Consider the following 15,305-nt stretch of genomic DNA (forward strand, 5'->3'; position numbering starts at 1 on the left):
ATACACTCATGTTGTTACCTGTAACTGTAGTTCATTCATTTTTTTTTAAACATCCTTATTGGAATATAATTGCTTTACAGTGGTGTGTTAGTTTCTGCTTTATAACAAAGTGAATCAGCTATACATATGCATATATCCCCATATCTCCTCCCTCTTGCGTCTCCCCATTCATTTTTACTGTTGAACAATATTCCATTACATGAACATACCATAATTAATATATTCAGCTGTTGATGGATACTTGGGTTATCTTCCATATTTGGTAATAAACAATGCTGCTATTGAACATTTGTGTACGTGTCTCCTGGTGCATATATGCATTAATTTCTCTAGGGTATAAACCTAGAAGTAAAATATGATATGCATGCCTTCAACTTTAATTGATCCTGGGCATACATCAGAGGAAACCATAATTCAAAAAGATATGTACACCCCAAGGTTCACTGCAGCACTACTTACAATAGCCAGGACATGGAAGCAACTTAAATGTCCATCAACGGATGAATGGATAAAGAAGATGTGGTACATATATAAGATGGAATATTACTCAGCCATAAAAAAGAACAAAATAATGCCATTTTCAGCAACAACATGGATGGACCTAGAGATTGTCATACTGAGTGAAGTAAGTCAGACAGAGACAAATATATGATATCGCTTACATGCGGAGTCTAAAAAAATGGTACAAATAAACTTACCTATAAAACAGAAACAGAGTCACAGATATAGAAAACAAACTTATGGTTACCAAAGGGGAAAGTGGAGGGGTGGATAAATTGGGAGATTGGGATTGACATATACACCCTACTATATATATTGATAAAGTAGATAACTAATAAGAACCTACTGTATAGCACAGGGAAACTCTACTCAATACTATAATGAACTATATGGGAAAAGAATCTAAAAAAGAGTGGATATATGCATATGTATAACTGATTCACTTTGCTGTACAGCAGAAACTAACACAACATTGTAAATCAACTATACTCCAATAAAAATTAATAAAAAATAATAAACTTGTAGTACCAACTTATATTATCACAAACAGTGTATGAGCATTCCCATTGCTCTAGATCTTTGCTGATACTTGGTATTTTCAGTGTTTAATTTTTGCCATTGTGATAGGTGAATCACAGTACCACACTGCGTTTTTTATTTGGATTTTCCTGATTAATAAAGAGATTAACTATCTTTGCATCTATTTATTGGCTAATTAAGTTTCTCCTTTTGGTTTTGTTTTGGTTTGGTTTTTTTCCGCTGCACTGTGCGGCATGTGGGATCTTAGTTCCCCGACCAGGGATCAAACCTGTGTACCCTGCATTGGGAGTAAGTTCCTCCTTTTGGAATGCCTATTCTCTTGATCATTTTCCTACTGGGTTGTTGGTAAGCTTTTTTTTTTTCCCCTCATTAATTTGTAGGAATTCCTTATATACTCTGGATACCCTTCTTCATGGGTTGTACATATAAAGATCTTCTCCCATTCTGTTCTCTTGTCTTTCTACTCTTTTTTCTGGTGTCTTTTGATGAATAGAAGTTCCTATTTTAATGCAAATTTATCAACACTTCCCTTTATGGTTAATGTCTTTTTTTGTCCAGGCAAAACCCCAAAGTCAAGAAGATATTCTTCTCTTATTTCCGAAAGGCTTTTTTTTCTTTTTACATTTAGGTCAATCTGGAATTAATTTTTTGTTTATAATGTGAGGTAAGATCAAGTTTCATTTTTTAAAAATAAGGATATTTAATCATTATAGCATAATTCACAAAATAGACCATACTTTCCCCTAATGCTTTACAGTGCCTCCTTTTTCCATACATACATAAACAAGCATACACATTTGAATAGGACTATTTATGTTTTTAATTGTGTTCCATTTTTCTTTTTCTCCATCTTTGCTCCAACAGCACACTTTCTTAATTACTGCAGCTTTAAGCAAGAGATATGAATAATCTAATCCATGAACATGATAGATTTATTCCTATATAATATTTTGATGATATCATAAATACAACTGATTTTTTTTATACTCTCCTTGTATCTAGTGGCCTTGTTAAACTTATTTATTAGCTTATGATGTTAACTATGTGTTTTTTTTTTTGGAGATACAATTTGTCAGATTAAGGAAATTCCATTCTATTCCTGGTTTACCATCATGAATTGTTTGGCTGCTGAATTTACCAAATGTTTTTACTGCATCTTTCGAGATGATCATTTTTTATTCTTTTTTCTTCTATTAATATAAGCTATGATTGATTTTCCAACATTAAACCGAACTTGAATATCCTGAATAAATCCAACTTTGTTGTTATATATTATTCTTTTAATACACTGCATGATTTGGTTTGCCAAAATTTTGTTTAGGAAATCTGAATCCAAGTTCATGAATGAGATCGGCTTGTAATATGATTTTCTCCAATTTCACTATGATGTCTGTAGGTGTGTATTTCTTTTTATTTATCTGGCTTGAGCTCCATTTGGCTTCATGAATCTGTGGGTTGATTTAGAACTTTCAGAAAGTTCTAAATGATGATGACTTCAAATAATGTTTCTACTCCTCTACTCTCCTTCTGAATAACTATACATACATTAGGCATTTTCACTATATATTATATGCCTCTTACACTCTTCTCTGTGTTTTCCATGTCATCTTCTCTCCATGTTTCAGTCTGCATTCTTTCTTATGACCTACCTTACAGTATACTAATGCCCTGTCCAGCTGGTTTATTCTGCTGTTATCTCACCTACAGTTTTCTTGATTTTAATTACTAAAATATTCAGTTCCAAAACTTCTATTTTCTTTCAAATGTGCTGTACCTTTAAGAAATAATTAATACTTATATCATTGAACATAATAAGCATAGTTCTAGAGCCCCTATTGGCCTGTTTCTATTGATTTTTATCCATGTTGTCTGGCCTTTTATACGCCTAATTATCTTTCTATGTCAGACAGTGTATTTGAAAATTATTTTGTTGAAGTAATTTGAGACTTAGGTTGATTATTATCTTCCTCCAGAGTAGACTATCCATTTGCTTTTGTTAGGTACCTGGGGGTATTAGCAATTCAAGATCACTTTACTGCTTTTTCCAATGATGTGATTTTCCCAGCTACCCAGATGATTTGCCATTTATCTGCTGTCTGTGCAACGACTGGCATACTTCCTGTTTACAGTTCAGTCCTTTAAGGTCCCAACCCAAAACATGGGTTTTTGGCCACTGTCCTATGACTTACAGTCCTAGACTCCAACAATTTTTCCCCACCAGTTCTGCAGTAATATCAAAAGTACTACTCAGCTTCTCATCCGCCCCTTTTGGATCACCAATTGTATCCAGCCCCAAAATGCCTGCCATGTTCCCAGATCTTGGACCAGTAATTCTTCACTACTTGATTAGCAATTCAGTTCCAGTTTGTATTTTGTCTAGCTTTATTCATTGTCATCAGTGAGAGGACTATTCTGAGTTACCTCCTCTGTCATTGCTGTTAGGTCTATAACTAAATATTTTCAAGCTTATCTTTTGTTTCCTTAACACGTAAAAGAACAGTTTTATGATCTGTGACTGGTATTTACAAAGCCTTGCAGTTCCAGTTTCTGCTTGCTCTTACTCATAATGACTTATCCACTTTTGTGCTTGTTTTTTGACTGCAGCTACTCATTCTTATAAAATTACTTGACAGAAATTACCTGAGGCCTAGGATAAAGGTGTCTTCTTCCAATTAGGACTCGCATTTCCTTCTGCCAGGTTTCTAGGGGATGCTACTAACCAATCTGGGACTATTTTAAACTCAATTCACCATTTGATATAATACAGGTAATGTGAACTTGGACTGCAAATCTACTCCAGGGCTGGATTATGGTTATAACTTCTGCACTATACCGAGACACTTTCTTTGCAGTCTCTGAGGTCAGGTGAGAGGGTTCACCATTATGTCGGGGAGCAGGCTATGGTGGTTTTGGCGAAGGGAAAATCTCCTATTAGACTTCATACCTTAGGTAGCCCTTAGGCTTCTACTTTTGTCTCCCTACACCATGAGGCCTGCAAAATCGTAATTCACATTTGCCAGCCTGGCAAATACTCTTGGGGCATTCAGTTATAAGCACAACTGTCTAAACTCTTGCTTTTTCTTTGGCCTGATAACTCTTTATTTCTCCTTAGCTCTTTGATGCTTTTAAGAAAATTACTTTTAAATTTTTTCCAGAATTTTTAGATGTTTTTGATGGTAGAGTTGGTGCAAGTCCCCTAGATCACCATATTCCTTACAGAAGTGGCTGCGGTTTGTTAAAAAGCATAATACATGCAAGAAAGCTTACAAACGTTTTATTTCTGAACAGAATCAGAGAACCCAAAAAGCCAGAAGGGACGTGAGACACACAGTAAGTATTCCAAAACCCAGGTCTCCTCAGTTTCCAAATCTCTTTTGTGACAGGAGCATTTTTGTGCATCACACATTTAACCTGTTAGCCCTAAAAACATTTCTCAGAACTTCAGAAAAATTACCTAAGGAAACTGTGTCAAAGCAGTAACAGAAAGCATCAGTGTGTTGAGGTCTAAATTAGAGGACAAAGACCTCAAGATTAATCTCTCACCATTCCTCAGTGAGTGCTTGCCCAAGTTCTACCAGTCCCCCACCCCCACCCCCATCACTTCTAGTCTGTCTTCAAATCCTTCACTGGGTACTTGGCTTTGGTGTTAATGATTTTGTTACTCCAGGCAGTTTTCCAAACAAAAAGGAATGGTTATTTATAATTCCTAGACTGAAATCATAAATACCATCAGCTGAATTACACTGAAATGTCCGTATAACTCTATGAACAGAAGTTCACATAAAGTTAGTCTGTCTTGGCTAGGTAAAAAGGATTTTAGTTATAAAAGTTGCAAAAGGATCTTATTGTAGGTAAGTTTAGACTCTTAGGTGGTCCTGCAGTGTATACTCTGAGGACAGCTTTGCAGCAACGTTCCTGACACAGATCATTTAGGCTGGGAGCCAGACAACATTTTTCTCCCTCAAATTATAAGGGATCAGTGGTATTCCAGTAAATTGCCCCTTTGTGAATGAAATAACTTTACTTAGATTTTCATACTGAAATACCATACTGAATACCTTTCTTATACAGATCATTTTACTTTTTGCTCAAAAATTTTGTGATTACTTCAGTCTGAAACAGTATTCATGAGATACGGTATACATGGTGGTATCTTCAAGCAAGTGCCTTTTAGTTCAAAGTATAAGTACGCTTTATAAAAAAAAATCAGTATCTGCTAATTTTAAAATAATTAGAGATTTTTCCAAGGTATATAAAACCTCCAAACACTCCATCTAGTACATGTTGGACAACTAACAGCTTCTGAACTCTCCCATACTCTGAAAGGGACATGTTATACAAAAGAACTGACTCTATGTGGCTCTGCCATGATATCACAGTGAATATGCTGCTCTCAGTTCCTATAGAGGATTGTATTTTCTGATGCCAAAATGCAGCTGAGCACTATCTTGTAAAGCTGATCATTCATATGACTGAAAACCTGGTAATTCTACCCATGAGGCATATCCCCTAGAGTAGAGCACTGATTCTCAAAGTATAGTCCCTGGACCAGCAGCATCAGTGTCACTTGGGAACATATTAGAAATACAGATTCTTGGGACCCACTCCAGACCCACTGAATCAGAAATCCAAGGTGTTTTAACAAGTCCTCTAGGTGATTCTGATGCAGACTGAAGTCTGAGGCTCCCTGCTTTAGAGAAATTCTTGTTCACTTGCTCTGATACAAGAATTGTTTGAGCAGAATTGCCCCTTCTCTCTCTACCTCTCCCCCTGCCACACAGACACATCCAATCCCAAAAATGAACATCTACTGTCAGGAGAACAATATAAAAAAATGTACTACTAACACAATGTAGTACTCACTATACAACAGAGAAAATAAATGAAAAACAGCTACATTTACAAGCTTAAATAAAACTTAGACCCATAATTTTGATTGAAAAAAATCACGTTAAGTCTGCAGTGTGATATTTTATAAAGGTTAGACACAAACAAAACTAAATAATATATTATTTAAATATATATTTATGTGATAAAGCAATAACACTATTTTTAAAAAACAAAGAAAGGATACCCCTTTAATTCTGTACAGTATTCCCTCAGAGGGAGCAGAGGCAAGGGGATAGGGTGAGGAAGGAACACAGTGGGAACCATAAATGTACTGGGATCAATCTAGTTCTTAGGCTGGTCATGAGATTGCAGCTGTTCACTTATTTATGTAATTTTTATCACTACATTCTTTTGTATATATAAAATATTATATAATACATTTTAAACCCAGAAAACAAAAAAATGCAGCTAATAAACAAAGATAGTTATTACCTTAAGTAGAAAAATTAGAAACCACCTAAGTGATATAAATTGTGTAAATTGTGATATGTTCATTCAGTAAAAAAGAATTTTAAAATATATGAGAAAAAATTTATGATAAAATGAGTTAGATAAAATAATGTAAAAAATGTACAGTAAAAGGATTAGAAAAAATACAATAAAATGTCAATAGTGGGTATTACAGGGAGTTTTGTTTCTTCTTTGTACATTTAAATTTTTCTATAGTGAATAATGAATACTTTAAAAATCATTAAGGATTTTTAAAACTGTCACTGAAACATTTACTAACTCTAAGTCATTAAAGAAAACTACCAAATCTTCCATTGGAAACAGGAAGGAAGTTGGTATTTTGTGAAAATCTGTGATATATGAGCTTTATAATTCAAAGTTTTATATTTTCTGCCATAAAACTGTGTATCTTTATTACTCTGATTTCATTTAAAATAATTTCATGTTGTTTGTGTGGGAGGAAATATGACTGAGAAAACCATGACCTAAAGAATATATTTTTGCCATAGAGGACTTCAATTAAAACAACTAAAAACAACTTCTATACCCTTAAGAACAAAAAGAAAAAATATCCACCAATGGTTGACCAGCTTTTGGAAACACCGAAGAAACACATATACTGAGAGTCTGCCTTATAGCCCCAGAGCCCATCATAATAAGAAAGAAACATAAAGATTAAGGCCAGAGGCCAGAGATTAGTTACATACCTCTTTTTCCAATATTCTAGCGACCTCACCAAGGGTACGATCTAAAGCAGAAACCTTATTGTTTGCCCATGAGCTACTGTCTTGTACTTGTAGTTGTTTTAGAAGATCTTTGGCTAATCGCTGAAGCCTTGGATACAAAATGAAAGAGAAGAATGACATGAATGTATTAGACTATAATATTTCATTTTCCTAAATATTTTTAAACAAAAGTTACTTTCATTATTGTATTAGAAACTGCTTCATAGAGCACCTAAGGGGAAGAAAAACAAACCACTCCTAAGGCTGGTATTATCCTATGTTCACAAACACCAATCTAGTCCTTGTGACACAAAATAGATCTAGAGGACAGTACTGTCCATTCACAGGATTAGCTGGAGCAATTGCTGCCATCAGTTTCCACGTGACCCTTAAACTAGAACAGAATTGGAGATGGGGAAAGGTGAGGGTATGATGGCAGAGAAAATGAGTATAAGACCCTGAGCAGGTTTTCATATTCTGATTTAAGTCTTCAAGGTAGCCTTGGATACCATGTTATAAGCACTGTAAACTCTCAGAATATCAAACTCTCCATTTTCCAATTTACAGGCAATTTGGGGATTTCCTGCCACTGCTGATGTCATTTAGACAATACAGCAATTATTTCCTTTCCACCAAGAATAACACATATTTCCTAGATCGTAAGATTCTTTAGTAAGGGGAATGTATGTAATATTTCTTTGAAGCCCTTACTTCTTCTGTTTCACATACCTTACTCTTTCTTTGAAGCCCTTACTTCTTCTGTTTCACATACCTTACTCTTTGATCAATCTTCCTCTCTTTTCAACTTACTTGCTTGAGTATCCTACCAACAGATACTCACCAGTCACTTTCCCAGATCTCTCCACTTTCCCCTATGCATCATCTCCCTGTTACCTTACTTCCATTTTTATCTATGATTGATTCCATAGGCCATCATTATAATCACTTTCTTGTAAACGTGTGCTACATTCCCTTTCTGTTGTTCTGTTACTCCTACAGCTAACCCCCAGCCATGGTAACAATCACTAATGTTTGTTTAGTGGGCCAGGCATCCCTCTCAGTGCCTTGCATACATTAATTTATTTAGCTGGATTAGTGAACATCTGCCTGCCTTTTCCATTTTTGATACTGAGAAATAGTCATACCATGCAAAAGACTGGTATGACTACAGATTCAGAATCTTACTAATATACGTTTGTCTAGTCTGCTCACTCTCCTACAAAGACTTGCTTCATATATTGCTCAGTCTCCTCACAACTCCACCCATTCCTTTCTCCCCATTGCTTTCACATAAGATCTTACATTTTTTAGAGAAAACAGAAGCTACTGGAACCAGAAAATCTTTCTGCCACAAAATCTACAAGGATATCAGCACTTCACCCATACTCTCCCTTATTTCTCCTATTACAATCAAGGAAGACTGATTCCTCCCATGTAGGGCTAGTCTTGCCACACAGGCTCTGTATGCACGAGGTCTTCCTGGATCTAAATCCCGCTCTTCCTGCTTCAGTGTCTTTGCAAATGCTATTCATTCATTCCTCTGAAATGCTTCCCCCACCTCCACATTATCTAGAAAATTCCTACTTATCCCTAAGTTTTTAGGCCAAACATTGCTTTCTCTGATTTGACTATTCCTTCAAATCACTTATTACAAGTCTCTCCCACGCAGAGATTTACAACAGAACTTTTGGTAATGATGGGAATGTTCCATATCTGTACTGTCCAACATGGTGGCTGCTGGCCAAATGTACCTATTGTGCACTTGAAATATAGTTAGTGTGACTGAGGAACTAAATTTTAAGTTTTATTTAATTTTAGTAATTTAAAAAGCCATATGTGGCTAGAAGCTATCATACTGGACAGTGCAGAAGCACAGTATTAACTTCATGAGACAGGGTTCTTTTCTTTTTTTTATTATTAATTAATTTATTTTTGGCTGCATTGGGTCTTCGTTGCTGCACATGGGCTTTCTCTAGTTGCAGCAAGCGGGGGCTACTCTTCGTTGTGGTGCGCGGGCTTCTCATCGTGGGGGATTCTCTTTGTTGTGGAGCACAGGCTCTAGGCGCGAGGGCTTCAGTAGTTGTGACTCGTGGGCTCTAGAGCACAGGCTCAGTAGTTGTGGTGCACAGGCTTAGTTGCTCCGTGGCATGTGGGATCGTCCTGGACCAGGGATCGAACCTGTGTCCCCTGCATTGGCACGTGGATTCTTAACCACTGTGCCACTATCCCGAGACAGGGTTCTTGTCGACCCATTCACCATCTTATCCGTAGCACCTCTAGATAAGTACCCTCAATAGATACTTAATGATGAATGGTCTAAGAAGAAATTTCTTCTTTACATTAATATTAATAGTATCCATAACCTCATATGTTACAAAATGCTTTCATGTACATGATCATTTTTAGTCCTCTGAAAAACACTGTCCATCCCTGTTTGAAAAATGAAGACGCCAAGGCTCAGGCAAATTAGGTGACTTTCCCAAGGCCTCACGACTGGTAAATGTATTATTGGGACTAGAAACCTAGGCCTTTAATCTTCAAATTTCATGCTTTGTCTCCACACCATATTAGTCAATTCAAATAAGGAAATTTCATTCACAAATGAATAATATCTTAGAATATAATTTCATCTAGAAATGTATTTATGTAAAAAAACTGAACTCCTCAAAGAATACAACAGTAATTGCAGCTCAAAAAGGCCCTGGTGAACTCCAGTTTAAACCTAAGCTATCCATATGAAGTTTACTTTGATAAGTCAAGGAATAAATACAAACTCTAAAATCAGAAATACCTATGCTTAAACTCTGGCTCCAGAACATACCACATATGTAAACCCTGGGGAGGTTATTTATCTACTTTCAATCTCAGTTTCTTCAACTTGAAAGTGGAGATTTTATACATATATATATATATTTTTTTTCTTTCAGAGCTTCTGAAGATTAGAGATAATTAATGTAATGTACCTAACACCATTCACTAAAGTAGACATGCAATAAATGACCAACTCTTATTACTATTCATTGACAGAAAGTCTCAACCTAACAAAAGGAAAAAGGGAATATAAAAAATACAAAAATAGAGTAAGAGTAACATACTTCTTTTCTTCCTAATCGAATATGGGCTAGAGTCCCATCCGATTAAAGTTACTGACCTTATCATGTGGATGAATATTGGCAGCGAACTTCATTGTGTGACAGATAAGTAGCCACTTCAGCTTTTGGCTGAATAAAGCCTGCACACCATGTAACTGAATATCCAGCCATAGCAATGGATGCATATGAATCTAGCACTATTCTTACCAAGAATGCTCACATTCCACTGAAAACCAGGGGTATTTAGGGAGGCACAAGGGCCATTTTAATTCACAGAATACAAGAGGCTTGTATTTCACCCTGAGGTAAATCAAATCTGGGATTCATATGAACCTATCTTTCAAGGAACAATGCCAAATCAAGGGGATGCTTAGGTAACATGAGCTAAACCTGTTTTATTCCCTGCCTCCAAAGAAGTACCACAAATAATACAGCCCCTCTCAAGAAAAACATTAGATTTTGATTCATACTATAAATAATGATAGAATGTCACAGGACTCAAGCCCTGAAAGCTGTATTTTCCCTACAGGGCAAGAATAGGAGCTGTTTAGAGGGTGCAGATTTATTAATACAGAAATTGCTATTTGAGTTACTTCTGGCATGTTAATTTTTTCTAGCATGAAAAGAAAAAGTGAAGGATTCATAACTCCTAGCCTAGAACATGAGAAGTATCTGTCAGGTAAATGGCTTTATGGAGAATTTTTTAAGGTCAGGTATTTTCTTCTCAAAACTTGAACAAATTCTAACAACTCTAAGTTCAAACCTGTCACTGGCAAATGTGAAATGTAAGGATCCCTAACTTTTATCACAATTTTGGGAGGTTCATTAGGATCATTGGGAAGATTTATAAAAGTGTAAGAAAGGGGAATGGGCCCACGTTAGGAACTAACATTGTTCTTCGGTGTGATGGACAGGAAGACATAAACATATTAGCTTCTTCTTTCTTTCACCTCCTCTATCTGAAAGGTACATAGTCTAAATTTAAGGCTACTGGTTCCCCTTCCATTTGTAAATAATATGCTTAAGCCTGTATTTCTAAATGTAACAGCCTAAGAAATCCCCATATTAAGATGAAAAAATCAGTGTGCATATATTGCCTCCTACATTGATCATCATTCATTGTTGCCAGCCAGCATCCTTTCCTGTGGAAAAAGAACCCATCTATCCCTTTCAGGGAACTACCTCACCTTCATACTTACATGGGTATACTAGATGTGCTCAATGCTATCAGGGTGTTGCTGCTCCCAGGCCCTCATTCTTAGTGGAAAGATCTAGAAAATGTGTGTATATTATTATATAAATGAATATAAAAAATACATATAACTGGGCGCAGTGGTTGAGAGTCCACCTGCCGATGCAGGGGACACGGGTTCGTGCCCCGGTCCGGAAGGATCCCACATGCTGCACAGCGGCTGGGCCCATGAGCCATGGCCGCTGAGCCTGCATGTCCGGAGCCTGTGCTCCGCAACGGGAGAGGCCACAACAGTGAGAGACCGGCGTATCGCAAAAAAAACAAAAAAACAAAAAAAACAAAAAAAACAAAAAAAAACATAGAACTATATATATAATTATACATACACAGAGTTGACGCTTGAGCAACAGGGCTTTGAACTGTGCAGGTCCATCTATACGCAGATTTTTTTCACTATGTATGTCCTACAGGATTCAGGATTGGTTGAATCCGTGAACACAGAACTTTGGAGGGGAAGGCCGACCGTAAAAGTTACAGGCAGATTTCTGACTGCTCGGAGGGCCGGCGCCCCAGCCCCCACCCTCACTGTTCAAGGGTCACGTGTGTGTGTGTGTGTGTGTGTGTGTGTGTGTGTATCCCTACACTTTACATCTATATTTATTTCTACTTATATATATAATGGAAAATATAAGTTAAAACCGATACCTACAATTCCAATTCACCACCATAGGATTTTCTATTCTCCCTGGGTCTATTTTTAACTCTCTTCTCTCATCCTTAATATATTTACTTATGTGAACAATCCACCTAACGTATCATGCATCTTTCTTTATGCATACTGTTATCTTCCTGCTTGGCCTCCAACTCCCTACTCTGGGCTCTTCTGCCATTCTCAGCTTGCTTGGGTTTCACACCCTTTGCAAGACTCCCCTGACAGACTGTGCCAGGATGACATTCCATGGATTACCCTCCTCATTTGGCTCTGATTCCCCACACCAGGCCATGGTGTCCTACCCCACATGGAAGCTCCCTGCGCTCTGCTTGGGCTCTAAACCTCCATACCTGGCGCCCCTCCTTAGCCTACTCTGACACCCACCATTGTGCCACTGCTGCCTCCAGCCATCCAGCCAGTGCAGATGGTTCCTTGGTGCTCTCACTTCTAGTGGCTTTAGGACTGAATTTTTCTGGAAAGGGAGGGGAAACTGGAGGAAGAGTCATTTTCATTTATTAGCTAGAATAATTTTATAAGGAGACATTTCTTTTCATCTGCTATTTGGTTACCAATTTCAATCGGTTACAATAATTATCCTTTTTGATGCTCAAATTGTCCTATTTTTGTCTATTAGTAAACTTTTCAAGTCAGCGCCTGAGTCTTTTGATAAAACACTAGCAGTCTTTGAGAGATTCCTTGCCATCTAGTATGACAGAGCATTCAGATCTAGCATTAGACATTTTTCCAAGAAGTTCTTGCTCCCTTTAGTGAGATATGCTCACTGCTACTGCATTGGTCATTGTTTCTAGGACTCTTCAATCGACACAGCTAGGAAATAAGTGAATGTGTGTACACACACATACATAATACATGTGTATCTATATATGTATATACACAAATACGTATACACACAAATATGCAGAACACTTTTTAAAAGATAAAATATCTCATAAATTCATATATTTCAAATTCAGTCCTACAGGGTTATTACCTGATCTCTAATGTATTACATCTATCTCCTTTCATCCAGACTGAGAATTCAGTTTCTCAGTAATACAGGGGATGAAAGAATGCTAGTCTCCATAATCTTCTTTACTTTATCCTTATTATTATGCACATGGACTCAGAATAACATTATCAATAATACCATCACCAATATAACTGGAGAATGGTTAATTTTTTAGAATATGTTTTCCTCATTCTCCCCAATATTTTTCTTATAGTTATACTATAAAAACAACTGAGATACAGTTATTACATAATATTCTTTTTCTTCTGGCCATCAGTTATTCTTAGTTCTATAAGAAACTATAACTTTACTATTCATCCCTAGTCTTTATGTTGATGTCTAATAATTTTGATTGTCTAAGGTTCATTCTCTCTTAGTATTTAAGATCCTCAAGAAAAGAAAATGTGGGTCAAGGATTTTGTAACTGGCAAAACTGATTTTTTTTTTTTTTTTTTTTTTACAGTACGCGGGCCTCTCACTGTTGTGGCCTCTCCCGTTGTGGAGCACAGGCTCCGGACGCGCAGGCTCAGCGGCCATGGCTCACGGGCCCAGCCGCTCCGCGGCATGTGGGATCTTCCTGGACCGGGGCACGAACCTGTGTCCCCTGCATCGGCAGGCGGACTCTCAACCACTGCGCCACCAGGGAAGCCCGGCAAAACTGATTTTTGAGGGCATAAAATTATTGATAAGAAAGAGCAAGAACTAAGGCAACATTGTTCACATCAGCCCTTCTTGAGAAACCTACTTAAAAATGAGGTTTAGGTGCTTCTCTCAGATTGGTTCCCTGAACCTTCCAGTGAAAACCTGTTAGCTATTTTGGGGTTATCCTTTCCTTACATCTGTTATCCCAGTTGCTTCTCTTTGCTTTCTTTCACACTGATGTCATTACCATGCAGGTCTTGTGGCTATTTGTTCCCATCCACTTGCATTTCAGATTTCATGTAGATATCTGGCAATGTAGTGTTTTTTGTAAATGCTTCCATGGGTTTTGGGTTTTCTTTATTAGTTATCTGGTTTCTATATTAAAATTTGAAGATATTGAAAAATTATGCTTCTATTGCTACTGCCATTTTTCTAGACTTATAATTTAAAAGAATATCCTGGTTGCCCTGTGGCGAAGAGACTGTAGTAAACAAGGGCAGAGCAGTGTAGAACTAATTAGGAAGCTGCTACAATAATCCAGATGAGAGACACTGGTAGGTTAGACTACACTAGTTACTATGGAGGTAATGAATAGTTGTCGGATTCTGAATATATTTTACAGATACAGCCAACAGAATTTTTTGATGGACTGGAAGAGTGTGAGAAAAAGGATGACTCTAAAGATTTTAGATGTCTTAATTTAAGGATGGGCTTGCCATCCTTAAATTAAGGATGAGCAAAAATATGAGGGGTAAGGTATGGGAGCAAATTTCAGGAGTTTAATTTTGCACATGTTCACTTAAGACATCCAAGTGAACAGAGACATTCAAGTGGAAATGCTAAATAGGATGCTGGATATAGTGTTCTGGAGTTCTGGGGACAGGTCTGTATTGGAGACATAAATTTAAAGTCCATCCAGATACTAGATGTTTAAAGTCATGAAACTAAATGAGATTACCAAGGGAGTAATTCTCTATTTGAACTCTCAGGACAAAGGCATGTTAATGTCAGTGGTCAAAGAGACAAGAAACAACCAGGCAAAAGATACTGAAAAAGAGCATCTAGTCAAGTAAGAGGAGAATCCAGAGAAAGTTGTATAGTAGATTGTTACATTAAAGGTCCCCCTTGAAGTATATCTTGCCAGCCATGACGTACATAGTCACCTCAGACAGTGACTACGGACTTGGAAAAATGACTTGCCTTGGCCAATGGGACATAAACAAATGTGACACAAGCAGAGGCTTGATAAGGCCTGATATCCTCTATGAACACTGATGCAAAAACCCTCAATGAAACAAGCAAAACAAATTAAACAGCATATTAAAAGGATTATACACCATGACCAAGTGATCTGTCATCCTCAAGGAGGCTGACCAAAGCTTCCTTATATGGCAGTCACAGGGGAGCAAGAAAGCAAAGTTGTGAGCAGAAGCCTCAAGACTTCTGGAGCCAAGGCTCAGGAGTCACATATTGCTTCTGCAGTAGACTGTGGATGAGAACAAGTCAAAAGGCCAGAACAAATTCAAGAGTAAGGAAAACAGAGTCCACTCCT

At 37.1% G+C, this 15,305-nt stretch overlaps 1 protein-coding gene across 7 annotated transcripts in view; it reads right to left on the reverse strand.

Annotated features, from left to right (window-relative positions):
• SCAPER (S-phase cyclin A associated protein in the ER) overlaps positions 1-15,305 on the reverse strand; it is a 494,989-nt gene that overhangs the window by 218,425 nt on the left and 261,259 nt on the right. For all 7 annotated transcript variants that reach the window (XM_030761728.2, XM_022580126.3, XM_022580128.3 and 4 more), the window contains one exon: positions 7,089-7,215. In XM_030761728.2, coding sequence (XP_030617588.1) covers positions 7,089-7,215 — 127 coding nt within the window. The remainder of the gene's footprint in view (positions 1-7,088; positions 7,216-15,305) is intronic.

The sequence above is a fragment of the Delphinapterus leucas genome, chromosome 2 (assembly GCF_059928025.1).
Source record: "Delphinapterus leucas isolate spDelLeu-1000000601 "Yukka" chromosome 2, BTC_Dleu_Yukka2, whole genome shotgun sequence".
In the NCBI taxonomy this organism is placed as follows: Eukaryota; Metazoa; Chordata; class Mammalia; order Artiodactyla; family Monodontidae; genus Delphinapterus; species Delphinapterus leucas.